This window comes from Pyrus communis, chromosome 4 (assembly GCF_963583255.1).
Source record: "Pyrus communis chromosome 4, drPyrComm1.1, whole genome shotgun sequence".
Lineage (NCBI taxonomy): Eukaryota > Viridiplantae > Streptophyta > Magnoliopsida > Rosales > Rosaceae > Pyrus > Pyrus communis.
The window spans coordinates 2803417-2826890 of NC_084806.1; the positions used below are offsets into that span (position 1 = coordinate 2803417).

At 38.5% G+C, this 23474-nt stretch overlaps 3 protein-coding genes across 8 annotated transcripts; 2 read left to right on the forward strand and 1 right to left on the reverse strand.

Moving 5' to 3' along the window:
• Positions 1-179: 179 nt before the first annotated feature.
• Positions 180-5324, reverse strand: LOC137731542 (protein decapping 5-like). 2 transcript variants are annotated; one of them, XM_068470668.1, is made up of 8 exons: positions 5035-5324; positions 4025-4125; positions 3561-3632; positions 2427-3386; positions 1841-1936; positions 1395-1574; positions 1166-1273; positions 180-1077 (listed from the first exon to the last, which is right to left on the reverse strand). In XM_068470668.1, the coding sequence occupies exons 1-8, from the start codon at positions 5180-5182 to the stop codon at positions 889-891; spliced, it is 1854 nt and encodes a 617-aa protein (XP_068326769.1). In that variant the 5' UTR covers positions 5183-5324; the 3' UTR covers positions 180-888. The 2 variants fall into 2 exon arrangements, with proteins under 2 accessions (XP_068326769.1, XP_068326768.1); XM_068470667.1 differs by having other exon boundaries at positions 1383-1574.
• A 1066-nt stretch (positions 5325-6390) lies between these two features.
• Positions 6391-12499, forward strand: LOC137731558 (nuclear matrix constituent protein 1-like). Of its 5 annotated transcripts, none has more exons than XR_011068274.1 (8): positions 6391-6767; positions 6904-7113; positions 7196-7449; positions 7620-7890; positions 7985-8068; positions 8528-10668; positions 11761-11960; positions 12070-12119. XR_011068274.1 is itself a non-coding variant. In XM_068470692.1 (8 exons), the coding sequence occupies exons 1-8, from the start codon at positions 6471-6473 to the stop codon at positions 12289-12291; spliced, it is 3684 nt and encodes a 1227-aa protein (XP_068326793.1). In that variant the 5' UTR covers positions 6391-6470; the 3' UTR covers positions 12292-12499. The 5 variants fall into 5 exon arrangements, 4 of the variants coding, with proteins under 4 accessions (XP_068326793.1, XP_068326795.1, XP_068326797.1 ...); XM_068470692.1 differs by having other exon boundaries at positions 11756-11960; positions 12070-12499; XM_068470694.1 differs by lacking the exon at positions 12070-12119 and having other exon boundaries at positions 8528-10682; positions 11756-11916.
• Positions 12500-15049: 2550 nt separating this feature from the next.
• Positions 15050-17328, forward strand: LOC137730458 (piriformospora indica-insensitive protein 2-like). The gene is made up of 2 exons (XM_068469447.1): positions 15050-15565; positions 15963-17328. The coding sequence occupies exons 1-2, from the start codon at positions 15356-15358 to the stop codon at positions 17187-17189; spliced, it is 1437 nt and encodes a 478-aa protein (XP_068325548.1). The 5' UTR covers positions 15050-15355; the 3' UTR covers positions 17190-17328.
• The last annotated feature ends 6146 nt before the right edge of the window (positions 17329-23474 follow it).

A 23474-nucleotide genomic window follows, 5' to 3' on the forward strand; every position in this document is an offset into this window, starting at 1 on the left:
TCGTCAAGTTAATTGAAAAAAGAAAGATCTGGTAACTTGATTGTTGCGGAATTTGAGCCACAACAAAGAAAATGCCAAGTTTTGAGTAAGCCGGCAGTTCCATATCAACCAAGTTAACGATGTCAAATTAATAGTTTTATGACCAACTTGACGAAATCGAATAACACGAGACACAAAAATGAAAACACAGAGCAAAATCACAGAGTTTGAGACTTCTGTTTTTGTGAATTTAACAAACTACATTTGTGTATTTGTTACATTGTTATTTACAGATAAAGAGAGACAATTTCTTACATATAACGCAAGAAGCGTCTTTACTAATTCTTTGTTTTGATTCGGAAATATTTTTGATATGTAATACCTCAACCGTATGTTAAATGAATTGTCTAGTTTCCTAGACGAGGAAGAGAGGGGTATCCCGTCCGACTCAATCATGCCGTAAACTAATGGACGAACACTACATGCACAAACATCCGACAATCGACAGTCAGTCGGAATATGACTTTAACCATAACCACAACGATATCAGCTGGCCATCCACATCCCCATGGCAAAAATTATCACGACTTCAGTCGGAAAGAAAGCCGGTAAGGCGGTCAGTTCTAAAACCCGAATGCCCACGGGCGCCATGAATCCATCAAGAAGAAATTAAACAGAAAGTTTCTTTCACTAAACTCGGTGCTTCTTGATTAGGTCAATAAAAAGGAATGTTAAAAGTCAGGGAAGAAACACATACAGACCGACGGGCAATTCGATACTGAAAAAGGCATTTACTTCTTTTTATTTTCTGGACAAGCATAAATAAGGAGGGAAAAAACACGACACTAGCATAGCCCTATTTCTGTTTGCTGTTCTGAAGGGCAGATGAGGCTTTAGATTTTACCAATATTAACTCTCATAGTTAGCACGAGTGGGCATGGCCCTGCCACGGCCCCTTGGGACATAGCCGCCGCCGCCTCCATAGCCACCACCACCACCTCCATAACCCCTTCCATAGTAGCCACCACGACCACGACCACCACGCCCAGGACCACGGCCGCCTCTTCCACCCCGATACCTAGAAAAAGTGCCGAAAGTCTGCACCCAAAAACAAGCATCCGCATTATTAAAAAAATTAAAAAAATTCTTCCCAAAACTAAGATGCCAAAAACAAAAAGGACACTACCTCCGTATCTATCTTTATTTGCTCGGAGTATCTAGTCCTTCCATTCTGGTCATGACTCATAGAATTGCACGAGATGGTATCAAAGAAATCATCCTTATTGTAGACGGGCTGTGGCACAAAAACAAAATTAAACAAAATCAGGTGATAGAAGTAATAAGATTATTACTAACATTAGAACTCATCTAACTACAATGATAAACAAGATAGCCCATGCCACCTTGATCTCAACCTTCGATAACTCAGCCTCGTCTTCATCTTCAATATCATCTTCATCAGTGTCATTTCCATCACCCTCTTTGTGAGGTTTGTTACTCTTACCAAGATGACCCCAAACCTCATCCTTGTTGAACTTCTCATTCATTGCCGTGAAATCAAATTCTTCAGTGAATTTTGTTATGGGACGTGAACTCTGCATACCAAAATGTTAATTATTTGGCACTGCCAGTGTCAGTGATGCTGAGCAAAATAATATTGCAACAAATTAATTCGTAAGAGTAAATTTAATTCACATTTTTCCAATTGCTATAGATTAAAAGTAGTCAAGAGAATAAAAACACTTCTCCCGGCTAAACACTTCCAATCAAGAAGTTTCCATTTTAGTTTGCATTTAACACACCATATGTATCCAACAAAATTCAAAATTTTTAGAATTGTGAGGGAAAAGAACTTCCTTACCCCAGTTCCTTGTCCTCTTTCACGCTCTCTATAAGTATAACCCTGGCGATTTTGATTTTGGTATTGAGCTCCATTTGGCTGAGAACGCACATATTCCTATTTACAGAAAGAGGGAGAAGCCAATGTCAGAACTCCTTCCAACCGGACCAGAGAACACATAATAAAATTCAAAACAGGAACTTTAGTCCTAAACCCTGACCACTAGACAAAACTGAGTTGGTAGGAATAAGAGAAACCATCAAGCCAAAAATTTCTAACAATTCAGTGATTTAAAAACCTGAATCAAACAAAAAAATGTAACAAAAAGAAACTCAAACAAAGAGGTTGGCCTGCAATTCAGATTCTCATGGGGAGTGGTAACCAACACCATCTAATCCTGACTAATAGCAACTCAATCTAATAAGCCTGTTGACGAATCGAAAATCGCCCCATTGAATAACAATCCTTTTTTTTTTTTTTTTTGGTGCACCCACCCACATATGAACAGACATACAAGCATGAATCACAATAAAACAGAATAGTCCAGGAGCATGCAAGCATTTCTGTGTGTGTGCACGTGTAACACATGCATGCATGACAAAACAACCTTTTGACCAGCCCGTGCAGGTTGTTGAGGTAGTGGCAGTATTGGTGGCTGCGGTTCTGCAGAAACTGGGACCGATGGCTCTGATGAGGTTGGTGGTGAAACTTGAACAACCTCCACATCCTTGTGAGGTGTTTGCAAAGATTGAGATGAAGGGACTGTAGATCCAAACTGCAACAGCTGGCCTGGGGTTACCAAAGAAGGCACTAGTGTTTCCGAGCGTAAAGAATTAGATGTCCCAGCAACAGAAGTAGTCTGAGATACGCTTGGATAAGGCAAGGTGGGACCAGAAATTGCATGAGGTTTGTTAGAGATTGGTGGCACAACAGTACTTATATCTGGGCTTGAAGTAGCTAGAGAAGAAAGTGCTGGCAAACTTGCACCAAGCATGGCTGCAGAAGGTGCAGAGGGGGCAGAACTAGGTGCCTTGTTAGGCATTGAGCTTGGCAGAGTTTCAAGAGATAGTGTTGTTGAAGGCACTGGTGGCAGATTTGTTGGCAATGTTGACGGGGATAAAGAAGTAGCAGTCAAACTAGAGGAACTAATACTAGCAGCAGGAAGCAAAGGCGCTGGAACTTCAGGCAAGTTTGAAGCTCCGGTAGGTAGGGAGGGATTAAAATTGGGGTACTGCAGTGGCTGCTGCAGTGAAGAAGGCATTGACAGCCCGGGTGGAGGTCGAAGCAATGACTGCTGGTGCTGCTGGTGTAAATGTGGTAGCCCATTTGGAGGGCCATAGTATCCTTGCCAATACATTGGCATAAGTGCGCCACCATTTGCACCTGGAGGAGGAGGTGTAGCCCCCCATGATGCTAAATTGCCTCCGGGTTGATATAATGGCAAACTACCTTGGAAGTTTGGACCAGGGAGTCCCATCTGTGGAGCATGGGAATTAATATCCGTCAAAGATCCACTAGCTGGAGCAGGCAAGCTCGATGTTGAAGGAGCTGGGCGGGAATAATGAGACTGCAAGAGAGGAAAGAGAGTTAGAGAGAGAGAGAGAGAGAGAGAGAGAGAGAGAGAGAGAGAGAGAGAGAGAGAGAGAGAGAGAGAGAGAGAGAGAGAGAGAGAGAGAGAGAGAGAGAGATAATAAATTAGTAGAGGTTAGCTAGATGCAAAAGTTAAAATTCCTTCTCTTACCTGGATAATAGCTGGATCATTGTTTATAGGTGGTGTTGGCTGAACAGGTGGAGAAGACTTAACCTGTAAATCCTGGAAACAAAAAAAATAATGGAAGACTTAGGGTCTGCAAATTTACATGAAAATATAACCAGTAGTGAATCCAGGCTACATAGTTCAAAACTGGTCACCACATTAAAGTTACAGTTTCATCAAAAATCATTATCATCATTTACTTCAACAGTTACCATGTTTAAGCTTCAGTTTTTGCATAACAGAGTAGTCAACAACTTCAACATTACAGAATCTATCTTTACTATTACTAAACAACTAAAGTCTGCTACAATTGAAGAAAACTGCCATTGCGGAGTAATTTAAACTCATAAAGTCAAGAGATTTTGGGGTTTTTATTTTTGTAAACTATCGGATATAAATATAGAACACTTGTTGTGCAGTCCTACTATCTCAGGCATCTCAGTACCAACCTTGATATCACTCCCGCGGAATAAAATATACTCATAGACTTTGTCTCCCGGTGGGATTTGTGGTCCATCCTTTTTCCTTCCTTCTGTTCCAAAAGATCGTACTGCCAGTGCCATGAAAAAAGTAACAAATTAACATCAATTCATGTACCCATATTTCAACAATAACACTTAATGATACAATGCATATACATATATTATGATCCATGAGACAAACAGTTCATACAACTATTCCATAACCCTGTGAAGCAATGCTTTTTTAAAAAAAATTAAAAAAAAATCAAAGTGAAACTATCTTATGAAGAAAACCATGTAACCCTTCTAAATACGTAGAATCAAAGATTGTACTTTTTTTACACCCCAAAGCTCGAGGAGTTATGCAATATATACATAGAAGTGTGTTAAGCCATTAAGCCACACCAATTCATCGCAATATCGTACTTTCTAACTCAATTCAAAGAACACGCTACTTGCCGAATCTTATACTTTACACATCCACGCACACATGCATGTTTCCCAATTCAGAATTGAGTAAAATTTCAAAAATCCGGAATTAAAATCAAGAATAATTAAACCAAAATACCAATCTAGACGACTGAACTAGTAATAAACTAATAAATCAATTCAATTTAATCAAATGGTACATAGAGAAAAATGAATGATTCAATCAAACGAAACAATTTCACAAAAACAAAAACCAATATAGAAAAGATAAACTATTTAGAATCACAAAGGTCTACATTTTAACAGGAGTCACAAAATTTTGCAATAGAATACAAAGATGCACCTTGAGCCACTGACAGTCAGTTTTAATAGCAAATTCACAGTTGCCGAAAATTCAAAAAATCGGAAATCAATAATAATTAAACCCTAAAAATGCCAATCTCCACGAATTAACTAGTAATAAACTAACAAATCAATTAAATCAAATCAAATTAGACCTAGGTAACAAGACCTAAACGGAACCCAGAGAACAAAAAATCAAAATTAAACTCAAATGAGTTAAACGGTACCGTTTCTGAGTCCAATACTGGACTCTTCGGTGTTGATGTTATAGAGCACGCCTTCGTATCTGATCTCACTCTTGGAAGTCAAACTAATCAAGCTCCCTATGTACGAATCGGCCGCCGAGCTCGATCTCGCAGCAGTCTCCGTAGCCATGGCTCCGATTTCGAAACCCTAGCGCGAGAGGGAGGAGAGAGGAAGACAGAGGGGAGAGGGAGGGAGAGAGAGAGTAGGGTTTTGGTTTTGGGGGTGGCTTTTGAGATTATCTGGTTCTCTCTCTGTCCGTGGGAGAGAGGGATTCGTGGGGAAAGGGAGAGATCTGTATGCCTATTTAACCCCTGTGATTTTTTGCGATTTAGGTAATTTGACGATAATGACAGGTTGGCCAATGAGAATGCGACACGTGGGGGTTTGGGACCATTCGATCTTTTTCGTTGGAATCTGAGGAGAAGTCGGTTCAATGGGTACAGAGTCCGGTAAACGAGGAAGTGGCAGTGATTTTTATTTTTGCTTGCTCAGAAAAAAGGATGGAATTTTAATAAAAAGTTTTCATTATTATTTATATTAACGAAAAATTATATCTTTACATTAAAAAGATCAATCTTGATATTATTTATTTTAAAATTTATAAAGGCATTTCAATTTTTTTTCTTCTATCATTGTACGATTTATTTGCGTCAAAAATTGGCTGGTGCCGTGTTGGCACCCGCGGGGTGAGAATCGTCTCGAATTCGAAATGACGGTTATGCCCATGGAAGTTTGGCAAATGAGAATAAAGTCTATGACAATGATGTGGTAAGTTCATCGGTTTGCCTAAAATGTTGTTCTCGGTTTTATGGGGGTGTATTCCATTGAGAATTTGAGAAATTTTAATGGATTTTTAAATCCATGAATTTTTATGGAGTTTAATTGATTTATAGAGATTCTAGGTAAAATTTTAATTCAATCCCCTTGAAATCTCATAGAGAGAGATAAGATTTGTGGATTCTTAAAATAGTTACAAAATCCCTCTAATTCCCTCTAATTTCTCAACTTTCTCAAATTCTTAAAATTCAAATTCTATTTTAATGTACCTTAAATGTTATAAACTTCTTTAAAATTATAATTGAATACATCCGGATTTCTAAGAATTTTAATAAACTATCTTAAAATCCTGATTGAGTACACATTAAATTTTAAAAAATCACTTAAAATCCTAATTGAATATCTATAAATTCATTAAAAGAATTAAAATCCTTTAAAATCTCAATTGAATACATAGTGTTTGGTATGCATAATTGTACATTATCTTTGCCGTGGGCCCACCAATTGACAAGATGTTGGTACGGACATTCCAAATTAGGGTTTTCAAGAATTCACCCAATTCAATTTCTTGTATTGCAAGTGCAACCCACTGTAACTCGATTATTAGTGATACGGAGTTTGGGTTTCGTTGGGGCGTACGATGTTTACGCCACAGAGGAAGGCGTCGACGGCGGCTCTGTCGCTGACGCCGAGGAGCGGCGGCGTTGTTTCGAACCCTAGGAATACTGAGAATGGTAAAGCGGTGGTACTTGTGGACGGTCCGCCTCCGCCATTGGGCTTGCTGAGTGAGAGCGGACCTTATACGACTGCGGGATTTGATAGCGGTGACATGGACGATTGGAGGGCGTTCAAGGAGGCCGGGTTACTTGATGAGGCGGCCATGGAGCGCAAGGACCGCCAAGCTCTCGCCGAGAAGGTCTCTAAGCTTGAAACAGAGGTCAGCTACTAGATTTTGATTATATTAACATTGTTAATTTTTGGTTTTATAAAAAATGATTAAGAGAATTGTTATCGATTACAGAACAAATATTTAAACTTTCTGAATAAATTCTGAAGTATTTGTTGTTGGGCAGCTTTTTAGTTACCAGTATAATATGGGGCTTCTTCTGATTGAGAAGAAAGAGTGGGCTTCGAAGCACGAACAATTGACCGAAGCTTTGATTGAAACCCAAGAGATTCTTAACCGTGAAAAGTCTGCGCACTTGATTGCAATATCTGAGGTTGAGAAACGGGAGGAGAATTTACGGAGAGTCTTGGTCGCTGAGAAGCAGTGTGTAGCTCAGGTATACTGCCTTTTGTTGTTTGTGAATTTGTGTAATTAAATTTTGCTTTGTCAATTTTGTAAAATATTTTTTGTTACTGCAGCTCGAAAAGGCTTTGCGGGAAATGCACGAGGAGCATGCCCAAATAAGGCGCGAGGCTGAAGCAAAGATGGCTGATGCAAGTTCATTAGTTGTGGGAATTGAAGAAAAGTCTTTGGAGACAGATGCAAAGTTGTATGCTGCTTATGCCAAGCTCGGTGAGGTCAACAGAAAGAGTTCAGAGTTGGACATGAGATTGCAAGAGGTGGAGGCACGTGAAAGTGTGCTTCGAAGAGAGCAATTTTCCTTAAGTGCGGAGTATGCTTTTACAACCATGACACTTGCATTTAGGATATGCATTCTCCTAATATATATATATAGCTCCTCTGTTCTTTGCTGAATCGACATCTTGTCATTTATGATGTAGTCTGTGTTTTTTGGATCATTCGACTTTTAAATTAAACCTGACTTGTTCTTAATCTTATTAGGCAAGAGGCTCACAAGACAACTTTTTACAAACAAAGGGAAGAATTGAAAGAATGGGAGAGGAAGTTAGAAGAAGGGGAAGAGAGGTTGTGCAAGCTTCGGAGAACTTTAAATGAGAAGGAGGAAAAGTCAAATCAAAATGATATGATTATGAAGCAAAGAGAGAAAAACATTGAAGAAGCACAAAGGAAGATTGAAGCTTCGAACACTATGTTGAAAGAAATGGAAGCTGATGTGAATAAACGGCTAGATGACTTAGTATCAAAGGAAAAGGTGTGTCACTAGTGTAGATTAGTTTATCTTGTTCTTTTTCTAGAAAAGTATAATTGCACTTTTGTCCATTTGAATGATGTCAATTTGGTTGCAGGAAGCTAATTCTGTGAGGAACGTCTTAGAGTTGAAGGAGAAGGATTTACAGGAATTTGAGCAAAAACTAAGTTTGCGAGAAAATGTGAGTCCCAACTGATATTTAAGCTATGTAACTTATGACCCTTAAAATTGTATCATCTGTTTTCTAAAATGTTATATTTGTGTTTTCTAAATGGGTACATTGGTGTTTGGGTTATATTTTTGTTTTCCAAAGGGGTACATTTGTGTTTTTTTTTACTGAAGGAGCACATTTTTGTAAAATGTATTGGATGTACGCCAATGTAAATGTTGGCTAACTGAAAATTAGAAGTCATGTTTCTCGAAGGTGTTGGTATTCGAAGCATTAACAGATTAGCATATAATAAAGGAAAGGTGAGGAACAAAATAAGAGCTGATGCATATCTTTTGCTTTTAATCTCAAACTAAAAGTACAAAAAGAAGATGGATTGCAAAACTTTATGTGGTGCAATTTTCTGTTTTATAAGGGCTCGAATGTTTGTATTCATACAACTTGTCTAGAAGTCTGATATGGTCTGTTCAGGTGGAGATTCAAGAGGTGCTTGACAAGCACAGAGCTATTCTCAATACGGAAATGCAGGAGTTTGAGTTGGAAATGGAAGAAAGGAGGGAGACTCTGAACAAGGAACTTAGGAGCAAGGTTGATGGGGTGGAACAGAAGGAATTGGAAATCAGCCACAGGGAAGAAAAGTTGTTGAAGAGGGAACAAGCGCTGCATGAGAAATCAGAGAGGTTGAATGAGAAAAATAATGAACTTGAAACAAAGCTGAAAACTTCGAAGGAGAACGAGAAAGCCATCAAAGTTAATGAGAAAATGTTAGAGGTGGAAAAGCAACAATTACTTGCTGATATAGAGTATCTTCAGAATCTTAGAGATGAAATTCAGAAGATAAAGGATGAAAACCTTCAACTGGAGCTCCAGATTCATGAAGGGAGAGAGAAGCAGGTAATTACTCAGGAAGAGAGGTCAGAGCACCTCCGTTTGCTGTCGGAATTGCAGCAGGAATTAAAGACTTATAGACTTCAAAATGAGTTGCTTTTGAAGGAAACTGAAGATTTGAAGCAGCAGAGGGAAAAGTTTGAGGAAGAGTGGGAGGAATTGGATGAGAGAAAAGCTGAAATTAGCAGAGATCTTGAGAAAATTGTTGAAGAGAAAGAAAATTTAGAAAAAATACAAGGCATGGAGGAAGAAAGGCTGAAAAATGAGAAACATGCATTGCAAGATTACATACAGAGGGAGCAGGACAGTCTCAAGCTTGAGAAAGAATCATTTGCGTCTAAGATGAGAAATGAGCAGTTAGCCTTAGCTGAAAAGGCCCAATTCGAGCATAGTCAAATGGTTCAAGATTTTGAGTCACGGAATAGAGATCTTGAGGCTGATATGCAGAATAGGGAGCAGGAAATGAAGAAAGGCCTGCTGGAAATGGAGAGAGCATTTGAGGAGGAGAAGGATAGAGAACATGCTAATATTAATTACTTGAAGAGAGTCACTAATGAGCAAATGGAAGAATTAAGATCTGAAAGGCATAGAATGGAAAGGGAAAGGGATGAACTTCCTCTGAACAAGAAGCAGCAAGAAGTTATCCAACTTGAAATGCGCAAAGACATTGGTCAGCTTGATATGCTTAGCAAGGAGATCAAGCAGCAGCGGGAACAACTTATTGAGGAAAGACGACACTTCCTTTCTTGTGTTGAGAAGCTGAAAAGTTGCAAGGACTGTGGAGAAATGACAAGGGAATTTGTACTTTCTGATCTCCAGGTACCAGCAGTGTTCCAAGTTGAGGCTGTTTCTCTGCCGAGGGTCAATGTTGATTTTTTAAAGAACTCTCCAGCTGATTCAGGTGTTCCTGATTTGGAATACACAGAATCAGGATGGGGAACATCTTTGCTGCGCAAATGCAAGTCAATTGTTTCTAAAGTATCTCCAATTAAAAAAATGGAGCATATTACTGATGCAGGGTCTTCAGAGTTGCCCCCACTATCAACTATTCAAGTTAATACTGAAGAGAAAAGAAACGAGTCTAATATGCTTATCAATGAGGGAGCAAGAGGGCACATCGGTCATGAAGATGAAGCTGGGGCATCCTTTAGGATGCCTAATGACTCTAGTGCTCAACCACTACCATCTGATAACACCACCATGGAAGTGGATGATGGGTATGCTCCATCAATTGATGATCATAGCTTCATTGACAGTAAGGTGAAAGATGTTCCTGATGATTCCGAGCAATCCGAGCTGAAGAGTGGTCGGCAAATACCGGCTAGGGGACGTAAGTCCAGACTGTCTAGGACACGCACCGTGAAGGCAACAGTTGAAGAGGCAAAGAAATTTCTAGGAGATACTCCAGAAGAACCATCAAATGCAATAGGAGATACTCCAGAAGAACCATCAAATGCAAGTATGCTGCCTAATGATAGTAGTTACAATCATGAAGAAAGTCGGGGTGATTCCAGTTTTGCTGAGAAAGCTAATAGTAGCATTGGGAGGAAACGAATGCGTGCTCAGAGCTCTAGGATTACCAAAAGTGAGCAAGATAATTGTGACAGCGAAGGATGTTCTGGCAGTGTCACGACAGCTGGTGGGCGCAGGAAGAGGCGACAACCCATTGCTTCCTCCATGCAAACACCTGGAGAGCAGCGATATAATCTCAGACATCGCAAGACGTAAGTTGCTTAATGTGAGTATGAATTTATACGGCGCAGTGGAAGCTAATATGGAAGTAAATAACAAATTAATGTTTGCAGTTTCTATGGCGTGATCATGATATTAGGGCCAACTTGCGTCAAGGGTGTCTATCTAAATTTCTAAATAGACTTCTTGTCGGTCTGTTATTCTTCATGCATTGTTACATTTGTCTCCAATCAACTTAAGCTTCAAGGACAATTGGATTTCAACATGGTATTAATTTTGGATTGTTTATTAATTTCTGGTTGAACTCTGCGTGTATCTTTTTGCTTTCAGTAGTTATGTTTATATAAAATTGTTGGGCCCTTTTTTTCCCTTATCAATTTTAGTTTTGAGATTAGTGATATTCTGATGCATACACCAAGTACGGATTTGAATGTCAAACTTATGCTTAATCTTATCACTGTAGTCCATTTGATTCTTTTTCCTTTTTGGGCTGAGAAGAACCATTCTTTGACCCATTTCTGTTCTTGCAATGGAATATTAACTGAGCATTTAATTTGTCCAGGTCCTTTCAGTCAATGCATGAAATAGAATGTTTGTTAGAACCCTGAATAATCTATTCCATAGTCTTCCACTAGGTGCCGGACAAATAAATTCCTAACCAGCTTCGGATTAGTCCTGGAGTGACACGTTTACCGACCGTTGTTCTGAAATATTGCTCCTTGATCAATTAAAGCATTCGGTATGTTCTGTCTAAGAAGAGAAATTGCTTATTAAGTTACTTGTTACTAAATTGTTACTGCTATGGAGAATAATTTGGTTCTTTCTGATGGTTTGGGAAAATGTAAACATCAAAAAACAAATATAGGAAGATTATATGATAAACAGGGATAAACTTATGTAGTTAATAATTGAATTAACGAAGTATCTATATTGGAAGACGTGAATTTTTACGGTTTTACATATGACCTCATCTGTCATACACTGTCCAAATTAAGTGACCTTGCATGAGGTGTTGAGTGTTGGCATTTTCTATGCTCTACCATGTGAGGAAATGTTTGGGGGTTTTTTTTTTTTTTTTTTTTTTTTTAATTTTTAAATTGGCCTATGAACGTTGATCAGTACAGGATCAGTCACAGCAGCACCAGCCGCGGCTGACCTGAAGACGATAAATAAGGAAGAAACTGGAGGTGGTGGTGTAGAACCAATTCCTGAATCTGTTTCTGTATCGTCGTTGGGGACAGCTGGTGAGAATGGGCGGACTACACAGTTGATGCAGGTCACCACATTGAAAAGTGTGGAATTCTCACAGGAGCGGGTTGTGAGGGTAATGTCCCTCTTACCTTTTTCAGTGTTTTGTAATCTGTGACGGTTTTAGCCGAAACGTGTAGAACTATGTGGATAAAGTCTGGTAACCTGTGTTTCATGTACTGCAGTTTAGAACACCAAAAGGAACCGTTGATGACAATGCTGAAGCTGATGCAGCAAAATCAGTTGAAAATACAGAGTTGAGTGCAGAAGATAATGGTACACCGGAATCTGGTGGCGGCAACAATACAAGTGGCGAGAGCGACGATGATTATGATGACGAGGACGTTGAAGAGCGTCCGGGCGAGAAGTCAATAGGAAAGAAGATCTGGACTTTCTTGACAACGTGATGGCGAAAACCACTCTCATTACCAGCTTGTAAACCTTGTAATGACTAGCTTCAGTGTGATTTCTTAGCTGTTTTTCGTTCTCATTTTGTAACTCGAATGTCGAAATGGCGATTTCGTCGCTCTCTTAGTCTTTTTAGATTGTCATATATATTGAAGCACTCTTAGAATTTTCTTAAATTTGAGATTAAATGTTACTTAGCATTAAACGCTGCGCAAAATGAATGGTTTAGATTAAAACTAAAATTTCTAATGGTTGTAGAAATCTAATCTAACGGTTAAAACACTCTTAGCAATGAGTGCTAAGTATCATCGAAGCCACAACCATGGAGTCTCTACTCAATGAGATCATTGAAAACATGAAACTGCAAACTTAAGACCCATATCTTTCAACTGATTTTCAGCTGTTCACAGTTGGCTACAGAAGCTTGTGTAGAAAAGGACTTATCATCCTACTGTACTAGGCCTGCCCAGAAAACAATTAAGTAGAGCTGGGGCTATGCCTTCTGATAGCCCTCCATCTCTCTCCCTCCCATATCTCCAGCCTCCACTGAGACACTGTGGTCCTCTTCCTCCGTCCTCCCCATCAAAAACTCCAAAAGTGCTTTTATTTGTTTGATTTTTCCACAGCTGCTTCTGCTTCTTCACCTTTCTTTCCTTCATCCTGTGGACATAACTTTCTTCCCAACCTTATTAGAGAGAGAGAGAGAGAGAGAGAGAGAGAGAACATCTTGGAAGGTTGGATTGGACCATTACTTTGTCCTGTCTTTTATTATCTTCCCTACTTAATTATTAGACTGTAGATTCAATGATGGCCTTAATCCTGTCCACAAAAATTAAGGCCATAAGCAACTAACAACAATAATCAAGTTTTATCCTATTAAGTAAAGTCGGCTATGAATCTTAAAACGCTACTACGCTCATTTTTTTAGGGCAAATGAGAATGGTGAGCTAGGAGTTGTCCAAATTCGGTTATGTTGACAGGTATATGTTTAGTAGTATGAGGACAATTTAAACATGCGATGCCACTGTAGTTGTATTCAATGGCGAATTTATAAAAAGTTTGCAAAAAGAAAAAATCATGTAAAATATTCCTTTTTTTATTGTTAGACAAAACATATGTCAAAATTTAATGATACTATTATCATTCATGATTCACGAAACACGTAAAATACAAACACCAATTGTCTATGACGAGTTTTATCCCACAAACGTCTCATTATAATGTTATCAAAATAGGTAAAAGTATGAAAAGTGATCATTTCAATTATTGAGATTTGATACAATCAGATCCTTATAAGTCTTGGAGTTATGACTTATTCGAAAGATAATCCAGTTTTCTATCAACTTAAACATGAGTGCTTTTCCTTGCTAAAAATACACTTCTAGCCGTCGCTCAATGTAAAGAACCAAAATGTCACTCAACCATTAATCTCCATTATACGAGAGAGTAAACTTTTAACAAAACTCACAATAAAAATCCTTCTCCCCTAAAAACACAAAAATGTCCATACAAATTGATTTCGTATAATTCCATGAAGGAAAGTCAAATTAATTTCTATTTTGGTATGGAAAATACTGAGCATTGACGGTATTTTAAATCAATTATCAACTGCTATACTAGAAAGTTAATAAGTGTAACAATGTCTGTTTAGTTTGAAATTTCATTACAGTTTCATTTTTCTCATATTTTGTGTATAATTACATCTTTCAAACAAAGGAAGGATGTTGTTTTATTGCTCTTGGTCATGAAGAAAGGAATAGGCGGAACAATTGGTATTTGGTAACTATGGTTCAATTCCAAGATACACCATAACAGTGAACTTGAAGCATATTTCTCAAACCCGTCTGGAGCCATACAGTCCTTTTTTTTTTTTTTTTTTTGGAGATTCAATGCAGTTTTTGTCTTGTTCCTCTCCATGTTTCAGAAAGCACTTAAAAACCCAAAAGCAGAAAAGCCCCAAGGCCCCCAACGTAGAGAAGAAGGCAGCATTGAGAGATAAAAACACATCTTTTTGTCTTGCATGTACTTGCATGCACCCCCTCTTCTCTCTCTCTCTCTCTCTCTCTGTTTTTGCATGGACAATGGTCCCCTATTCCCTCTGCCCCAAATCCTGCAAAACCCTAGAAATCCTTATCCCTTTACCATAACTAATCTCACAATCTTAACAACCCACCTCCAACTACCAGAGCCTTTTAACTGACTAAAGTAACCATTTTTAATGAACATAATGATGATACAAGGCAACTACTTTTGTTTTGACTAGACATAACTTCGAATTTAAAGACAATAAAACGAGCGTCTCACCCACATACGTAAAATCAATGCAAATTTAGTCCTGTAGCTAAATTATTCGAGCAGACTTAAAAGTGCATCAAGCTGACTAAACTAGTGTTCTCTCTCTAAACTCAAGTTTAAACCCGATTTTTTGTAATTTTATTTACATCATATTAGAATGTCGTTCAAATTAACTGAGAATGATAATCAATAATAATAAATTAAAAGTTTGATAAGACTGTTAGGAGATTGAAAGCAGCGCCGAATCCTTTCGCCTTCACCCTCTAGTCCTTATAGTTACTACTCTATTCTGATCTTAATAATAATTGTTATTTCTTTGTTGCTCTTCGAGAACTGTGCTTTTGAACCTCTCTCTCTCTCTCCGTCTCTCTGTCTGCTCTATATATTTTCTTAGCTTTTCCATAAGCGTAACAAGTAGACCAGAGAGCTCAGCTTTCTTGCTTCTGCTTCTGTATTTTTCCTCTTCTCTTCTTCCCTTTTTCCTTCTAACACGTTTGGATCTTTCTCAAATTCTGCTTGGGCCCCAAACCACTCGTGATTTGCCTCATATGAACATATATATATAGATATATATACAAGGGACCCATGTCGATATTTCTCATGAATATCACATCCATGATTGTAGTTTCTGCTTCCTAAATCCATTTCTCTTTTGGGTCAGTTTCTCATGGTTTTCTTCTTCCCATAAACTCCATCTCTCAACTCCTTTTTTTTAACTCTGTCCTAATCAAATTCCCCTCTGAATTTATTGACTTTTACTTCAAATCCATGAAGGGTTTTACTCCCATCAGTCTTGTGATTTCGGTAATCTTTCTGTTCTCTGTGGGTGTTTGGAGTTCTGAGGAAGCAGATGAAGGCGTAGCTCCGATGGAGAAAACAGAGCAGGAAGCTCTGTACTCTGCAGTACAAGGCTTTGTGGGTAAATGGTGGAATGGTTCAGACCTCTATCCGGATCCTTGTGGGTGGACTCCTATACAGGTACTTTTCTTTTCTTTTTTTACACCCACCACTTTCTGTACTGTCTCTCTGCAACATTGCTTAAATCCAAAGTTACCAACTTTATATTCCTTTTTGGTTTTTACTTGTACTCGACAAGAGGTTAAATGCCAATGTTGTGCTTAACCCTTGCTGGCAGCTTAGAATCACTAGAGTTTCGAGAAATTTAACGGGTGAATCCGAGTCACTTAAATAACAATGTATAGTATAGTAGAAAGACTCTTGAACAAGTCCCAATTATTTACACGGGTTTTTCCTTTGAAGTCGATGTGTATTTTTTATGTTAGGGTTCAGTGAGTTAACATTTTGCGTGTTCGTAATAGGTCAAAAGTTGTAACCTTTCTAGCGTTTGATACGAGTTTTTCAATTTCTACTGCAGGGGGTGTCTTGTGATTTGTATGATGGGGTTTGGTATGTGACCTCTATGAATATTGGACCTGTTCTTGACAACTCCCTAAATTGTTCCCCAAGTGCAAAATTTAGACCACAACTGTTTGATTTGAAGCACCTAAAATCCCTATCCATTTTCAATTGCTTCCTCTCACCCCACAAACATCCAGTTCCAATCCCCTCAGAAAACTGGTGGAACCTTGCTGGCAGCTTAGAATCGCTAGAGTTTCGATCGAATCCGGGCCTCACTGGACAAATTCCTGCAACCTTTGGCAGCCTCAGAAAGCTCCAATCATTAGTGCTAGTAGAGAATGGATTAAGTGGTGGAATACCAACAAATATCGGTGAATTAGTCCGATTGAAGCGGCTAGTTCTAGCCGGAAACTGGTTTACGGGCCAAATCCCCGGTGGGTTTGGTGGATTGAATCAGCTGTTAATCCTTGATTTAAGTAGGAACTCACTATCCGGGCCTTTGCCAATCACCATTGGAAGTTTGACTTCACTCCTGAAGCTTGACTTGAGCAGCAATCAACTGGAAGGGCAGCTACCTTTGGGGTTTGGTAATCTAAAGATGTTGACTTTATTGGACCTCAGGAGCAACAATTTCTCAGGTGGGTTGACCAAATCACTTGAAGAAATGCATTCCTTGGAAGAGTTGGTCTTGTCCAAAAACCCAATTGGTGGAGACATGAAAACCCTAGAGTGGCAAAACATGGAGAGATTGGTAATTTTAGACCTCTCTGGATTAGGTCTAATTGGTGAGATTCCGGATTCAATTTCAAACCTAAAAAAATTGAGATTTTTGGGTCTGAGTGAAAACAAGCTCACGGGCAACCTCTTGCCAAAGATTGCAACTTTGCCCTGCCTCAGTGCACTCTACCTCCATGGCAACAACCTCACAGGGGAGCTTAAATTCTCTGAGTCGTTTTATCACAAAATGGGGAGTCGTTTTGGAGCTTGGAACAACCCTAATCTCTGTTACGTCAGTGGAATGGTGCCAGCAGGCCATGTCCCATTTGGGGTGAGGCCATGTCAGCAGGGGGAGGAGGAGGTCACATTGGTTGACAAACCCAATTCAAAAACAGAGTTGGGTGATGAGATTTTGAATGAGAATTCACATTACGCTACTTCTTTGGGAATTTCAAGCTTCGGCATTGATGGGTTCTGGTGGCTTAGTGGATTTCTGCAATTACTGATGTTTCTGTTATTGACTTGATCCCTAAAGATCCCTTCGTTTTAGAACCTTACAACATAACTTCTCTAGTTAGAAGCAATTGTAACTTAGAATGTTATTGCTTACTTTGTTATGCTTTCTTTTGCCTTCTTTTGCCTCTTAACATGAATCAACTCAATATATATGCTTTCCTTTTCTCAATCAATCAAATTTAGGGGTGGACACAAAGCCGACCGAATCAGACCACTCTAAGTGGTTTGGTTTGCTTTTAATATTGAAATGTTTAATCTTGAAACAAAGCAAACCGCATTGCTTCACTGTTAGTAAATCTGGTCAAAAAATCGGCCAAACTTGGGGATAGACACTAAACCAATCGAATCAAACCACTCTGACGGGTTTGACTTGATTTTAACATAAAAATGTGTATTTTTTGACCGAACCAACCGTTTTGCTTAATAGTTAGTAGATTTGGTCGTGATTTGGTGGTGAAACTAATCCAAACTGAATTGTGGTCATCTTTTACATACGAAGTGGACCGCAACTCTGCTGCACATGTGACATGTATAATAATGGTACCATAGAAAATAAGAACATAGGTTTGGGCAGTTGCTTTACAAACCAATGTACAGCTAGCAAAATTCATTTGGGTTTCTTGCTAAACAGAGCAACCCCAACTAAGTATAAATGCTGGGAATTTTTGCAAGCAGTGGGAAGTGACTTCAATGGAATTTGGGTAAGAGTGCGATCCTTTTATTGCTTTTTTCAAAGGGAAAAAAGCTGCAAATAATGGCTTGACTTTAATACATTGAAAGTGAAATTTGGGTCACTATTGCTAGGTGGAGCTCGTGTTTTAAAGAAGACTAGTATGAAGGATGATTAGGTTGGACCCCTAAATACAATTCCAGATCCAATTGAAGGTAAATGCTGTGTCCACCAATGTGGAGGAGTGTCTCTGTTCTAGGACCTGTGTCAGTTTCTTTAATTTTCTTGGGTTTGATTGATTGGCTTCTGAATATTCCGTTTGGGAAAAGATGTGGTTTGCATGATTCCAAGTCATTGTATACACCCTTGAGTTTATCTCTCGTTTGTGAGCGTATACAACTTCTGATAGCTAAGAATATCTCTCATTTGCGAGCATATACGACATTTGATAGGTAAGAATCTTGTTGTTTCAAATGTTGTTATCACAGTTGAAAGTATCAATCTCACATTTGATAAATGATAGAATTTGAATTTGCTTGTAAGAGGTTAGACTACTCTCCATATTGCCAATTGGTTTTATAGTAAAACCCCAACTTTCTTCACAATATGGGGAGTAACCCTGTAACATCCCACATCGTCCAGGGGAGTGGATCCTATAAGCCTTATATGTATATTCTCATCTCTACCTAGCACGAGGCCTTTTGGGAGCTCATTGGCTTCGGGTTCCGTAGGAACTTCGAAGTTAAGCGAGTTTGCGCGAGAGCAATCCCAGGATGGGTGACCCACTGGGAAGTTGTGAGTTCCCAAAAACAAAACTGTGAGGGTGTGGTAGGGGCCCAAAATGGACAATATCGTGCTATAATAGAGTCAAGCCCAGGATGTGGTGGGGGCCCGGGGCGAGATGTGACAATTTGGTATCAGAGCCAATCCCTAGCCGGAATTGTGCCGACGAGGACGTCGGGCCCCTAAAAGGGGTGGATTGTAACATCCCACATCGTCCAGGGGAGTGAATCTTGTAAGCCTTATATGTATATTCTCATCTTTACCTAGCACGAGGCCTTTTGGGAGCTCACTGGCTTCAGGTTCCGTAGGTACTCTGAAGTTAAGCGAGTTCGCGCGAGAGCAATCTCAGGATGGGTGACCCACTGGGAAGTTCTTGTCTGAGTTCCAAGAAACAAAACCATGAGGGCGTGGTCGGGACCCAAAACGGACAATATCGTGCTACCATGGAGTCGAGCCCGAGATGTGGTAGGGGCCCAGGCGGGGGATGTGACAAATCCAACCTCTTATAAGCCCTTGCAGGTTTGGTCCCTCACCAATGTGGGACTTTGTCCTCACATTCTCACATGTTCACTCACGCATGACGAATTTTCAAGCCTAACACATGGACAACACAAACGGAGTGATGTGGAGCATGTATGGCTGTTGGGCTTCACACGTGGACCAATCTGCTCTGATACCATGGAGAAAATTGGAGTTCCACCATAAAACCAATTGATGTTATGGGGACAACACAAACAGAGTGATGTTGAGCATGTGTGACTGTTGGGCTTCACACGTAGACCAGTCTGCTCTGATACCATGGAGAAAATTGAAGTTTCACCATAAAACCAATTGATGTTATGGTGGAACCTCAGCTTTCTTCAATTCCTCTTTCTTCTGTTTGCCCTAATACTACGTAATGCTTTTCTGATGCTTTTGCCGCAAGAATTGAATGTATTTTTGTTAAACAAGATCACCATTTATATACAAGAGTTCATATGGTTCAGTTAACATGTCATGTAGCCAAAGTATTCTAACTGCAAAAGATTACATGGCAGCGGAGTGATGTTTACGCTCCCGTACTTTTCTCCGACACTATTTTCATCGTTTATTTTCATTGTATCTTATTTGATTCATTCAACCGAAGAGACAAAATATGAGGAAATGTGAGTGTGATTAGGTAAAACGTCGATGTTATTAAAGCCTATTGATGTGGCTTTCCATAAAGTTTTGATTCCTTATCATCATACAAGCCCCTTAAAAGGCTATGTTTCCAATTGGAAATATTAAATATTATTAAAGGAGCCACACTTTCCTTTTGCACCTTAACTTAGATAATGTGGTGACTGATTGGCAGTTGCTAGTCATGTAATGGTTTCGTGTTTTGGTAGAACAATGCATTGTATATTGTTGACTCTTGCACTTCTAATCACATAGTAGCGTTTTGATTCAATAATATAATAGCATACGAAGAAAATGTTGCATATGATGGTAAGTCATTTTCGTCTTTACACATCAAGAGAAACAATTCTCTTAACTCGCAGTTGAGAGGAAAATATCTCCGCACTTTCATTAATCTCGTTCTCTCTTAGTTTAGCCTCTAGGGTATCAATTTGCCCTAGAATTAGGAGGCTACTAATAACTACGGTTGTTTGATCATTGTGCACTGGCACAAGGTACATAGGTAATCTAGCTGTACTAGATGCAATAGAATCTTTCTTTACGCTCTTGTTCGTGATTCGTGCAACGATTCTTAGGAACGTGACGGTAATCTGAAATTCGTTAATTTTATTAGGTATGTCTTATAATAAATATAACAGAATTTAGGGTTTAGGTTTAGTGTTAAGAGTATAGGGTTTTGGGTTTTGGTCAATCTCTGAAGTACTGAAACTCTGTTTGATGCAGAACTGGAAAATTATACCGTCAACCACTCAACAGTGCACTACTGGGGAAGACAAAAAGCTTTTTAAGACTCTTTTCTGTTGGGCCTTGTTGGGCTTCACTATGCATTCAGCCCAATTTTATCCATTTAGTTTGTTGTGAGTTGCCGCAGTAATGCCAGGTCCAAATTTGAGGCTGATGTAAATTATTAGCAAAAGTTGGGAGATGTGACATTGTGAGTCGTGGCATTCTAAACAACAATACAAACCCGTGATTCACACATAAAGATTAACACGACTGTTGTTATCATATTTCCGCCACATACCACCACCAGGCCAGCTGAAAATGCTCTTTTCTGCCGCATAACTATATTGGAACACTGATTTAGACCAGCATTACGCGATAGGATAGTAGGGTTTAGTCTCGAATTAACAAGAGGTTTTCAAACAAGTAGCTAAAGTCGTTTTAACTTATTATAATTGGTTAAGGTTTGAACGCTACTATATGTACGATATGTGAGATATATGATAGAAGTTTATATGTTGAGCTGAGAGCTTTTATTAATACTTCAAAATTAAAGCTTTTCTCCACTCCTATGATGAGCATATTGTTTCTTATATTTCTACGTACTTAAGTTGCACGATCATTTTTTTAGAGTATTAATAATAGCTCTCATTTTTAATCCATCGTCATCAAAATAAAGTTCTAAAGGACCACACTTCCCATATGCATTTGTTTGCTTGTTTTAGTGCGGAGAATCGCATTAATCCAAACCTCAAAGTCCCTTTTCTAAAGGATAGAAAAAAGGAAAGAAAGAAAGCCAAACAAAGTCCCTTCATAATAAACTCATATGATCATGATGTGTATGAGTACTGGTGGTACTGGTGGTGGTGTTCCTCTCAGTCTGTAGCTAGTAATTGACTAGCAACGTTAATACCATAAACAAAATGGCAAATATACTCTAGCTACTTGCCACCATATTTCTAATTGATTTGTGACTAATGATTTTCCATATTAGAAAAAGTGAAACCCCCCGTGGGTAGCTCTTTTTTTATTTTATTTTTTCAGTTTTAGTGAGAAATGAAACTTCTACGGGAAACAAAAAAGCAAACCTAATTTTTGGATCATTGACTCATAACATGTTTTAAACGAATAATTAGCAGAAATAGAATACCTCCTAATTATTAAACATGCATGCATCCAATTAAGACCAAGAGTAGGAATATTTTCATTATCAAACTGTCATGTAATGTTACTAATTCATTTGTTATAAAATATTTGTAGACGACATGATCAATATATCATGGAATTAGGTTATAGTAACATAGATAAATATACGCGTGAATGCATTTGTAATATTATGTATCAATGAGCGAACTACCACATTGATGGCCATAGGATTTGGGGTTTTTTTTTTTTTTTTTTTTTAAATCTCTGGTCACTATGCACGCAACCAATTTATTGGTGCCACAATCTGTCACATGGGAAGAGCCATCACCAAATGGTATGTTTCACGCCCATTTCCACTGGTACGACTGGTCCCCAAAACCCTAATTTGAACTAGTATGAATCTTCTTCGACTTCAGAATTTTGGCAACGTAAGGGTTTTGCAACAAAACTTACGCTATTTATTCGATGACTCTGAATATTATTGTCAATTGTCAACAAAACCCAGTTGCCATAATCCCCGCCCCGGTTTTGGCCTGCAGTTGCGTCTACTTGCTCCGCATGTCGGTCTCAACAGGTAAGGTATATAACTATATATGTTACATTGTTTTCCATTTGTCTAATTTTTCTTTGATTTTGGATTTAATTAAACCTTAATCCTAATGCGGTGGCTAAACACTGGCTAATTAAAATGCTAATTTATACATGCAGCAGCAGCAGCTTGCACATCACATTGACGTTTGACATGGAATTTTTTTCATTAATCTTAAATTGCACTACCAAGTACCAAGTACCAACCGGTCCAACCGAGATGGCATTTGTCACGCGTTCAACACGCAAACTCTCCTTGCCAAGTCTGACTGAGTGATTTCAACCCATTTACCTGACTTGTTTACATCAGTAGTCCATGAGTCTTACATTATTTCTTGAAAATAATACTCAGCTAGATATAACATTATCAGTCAATTAAGGTGTACTACTTGGATTTTTATTTCAAAACACATCCCTTGGGTATATATTATTGAATCTATTTTCAAAATGTATACGCACATGCGTATGAAATATATGTAAATTAACGACGGAATTACGTATTAGTAATGTCAAATTTGTATCGATTATACATTAAAATACTTTGATATTATAGACTTAAAGTTTTATCTACATATTTTATCAACTTATCAACGATCATATCAACAATAAAAACAAGAGTCGAGTTCATAAGAAAGCATATATCTCAATCATTTTCTTTATTAACGCATGTACTGATATCACAACTCACAAATGAGATCACGTAGCAAAAACAGGTGTCCATCAAAAGTCATACGCATGAAAATTAAACAAAGAAGTTAGTGGACCCATTAAAGTCTTTTTCCTTATCAGACTTTCGCACGCAACAGATCATCTCATCCTCATGACTCATCGTTCTGTAAAAGAATTTTCATAAATGTTATTAGAAATGCCTGATAATAATTTAAGCCATAATTATGGACATTACAATCATAATTAAATGATGAACTATACGTATACACCAAAGCTGAGGGACTTGGACTAGACTATACCATCTACGTACGTTAAATAATTAAGTCGTCATAAACTTAAGGTTTGTTTCATTAATTCTGTAGAAAATGTGATCAAGTGATTAATTAGAGGTCCAACATGGAGGTTAATAACTTAATTTAATTATATAAGTTGATCATCTTGTACAGATACTACTGGTATGCTAACTTGCCGTCTCTGAAGTCCATTTTTAGCTGCGTGTGAGACAAGATAACTTTCTGTTCCCAAAAATTAGAAAAATGGAAAGGAATTCCATTA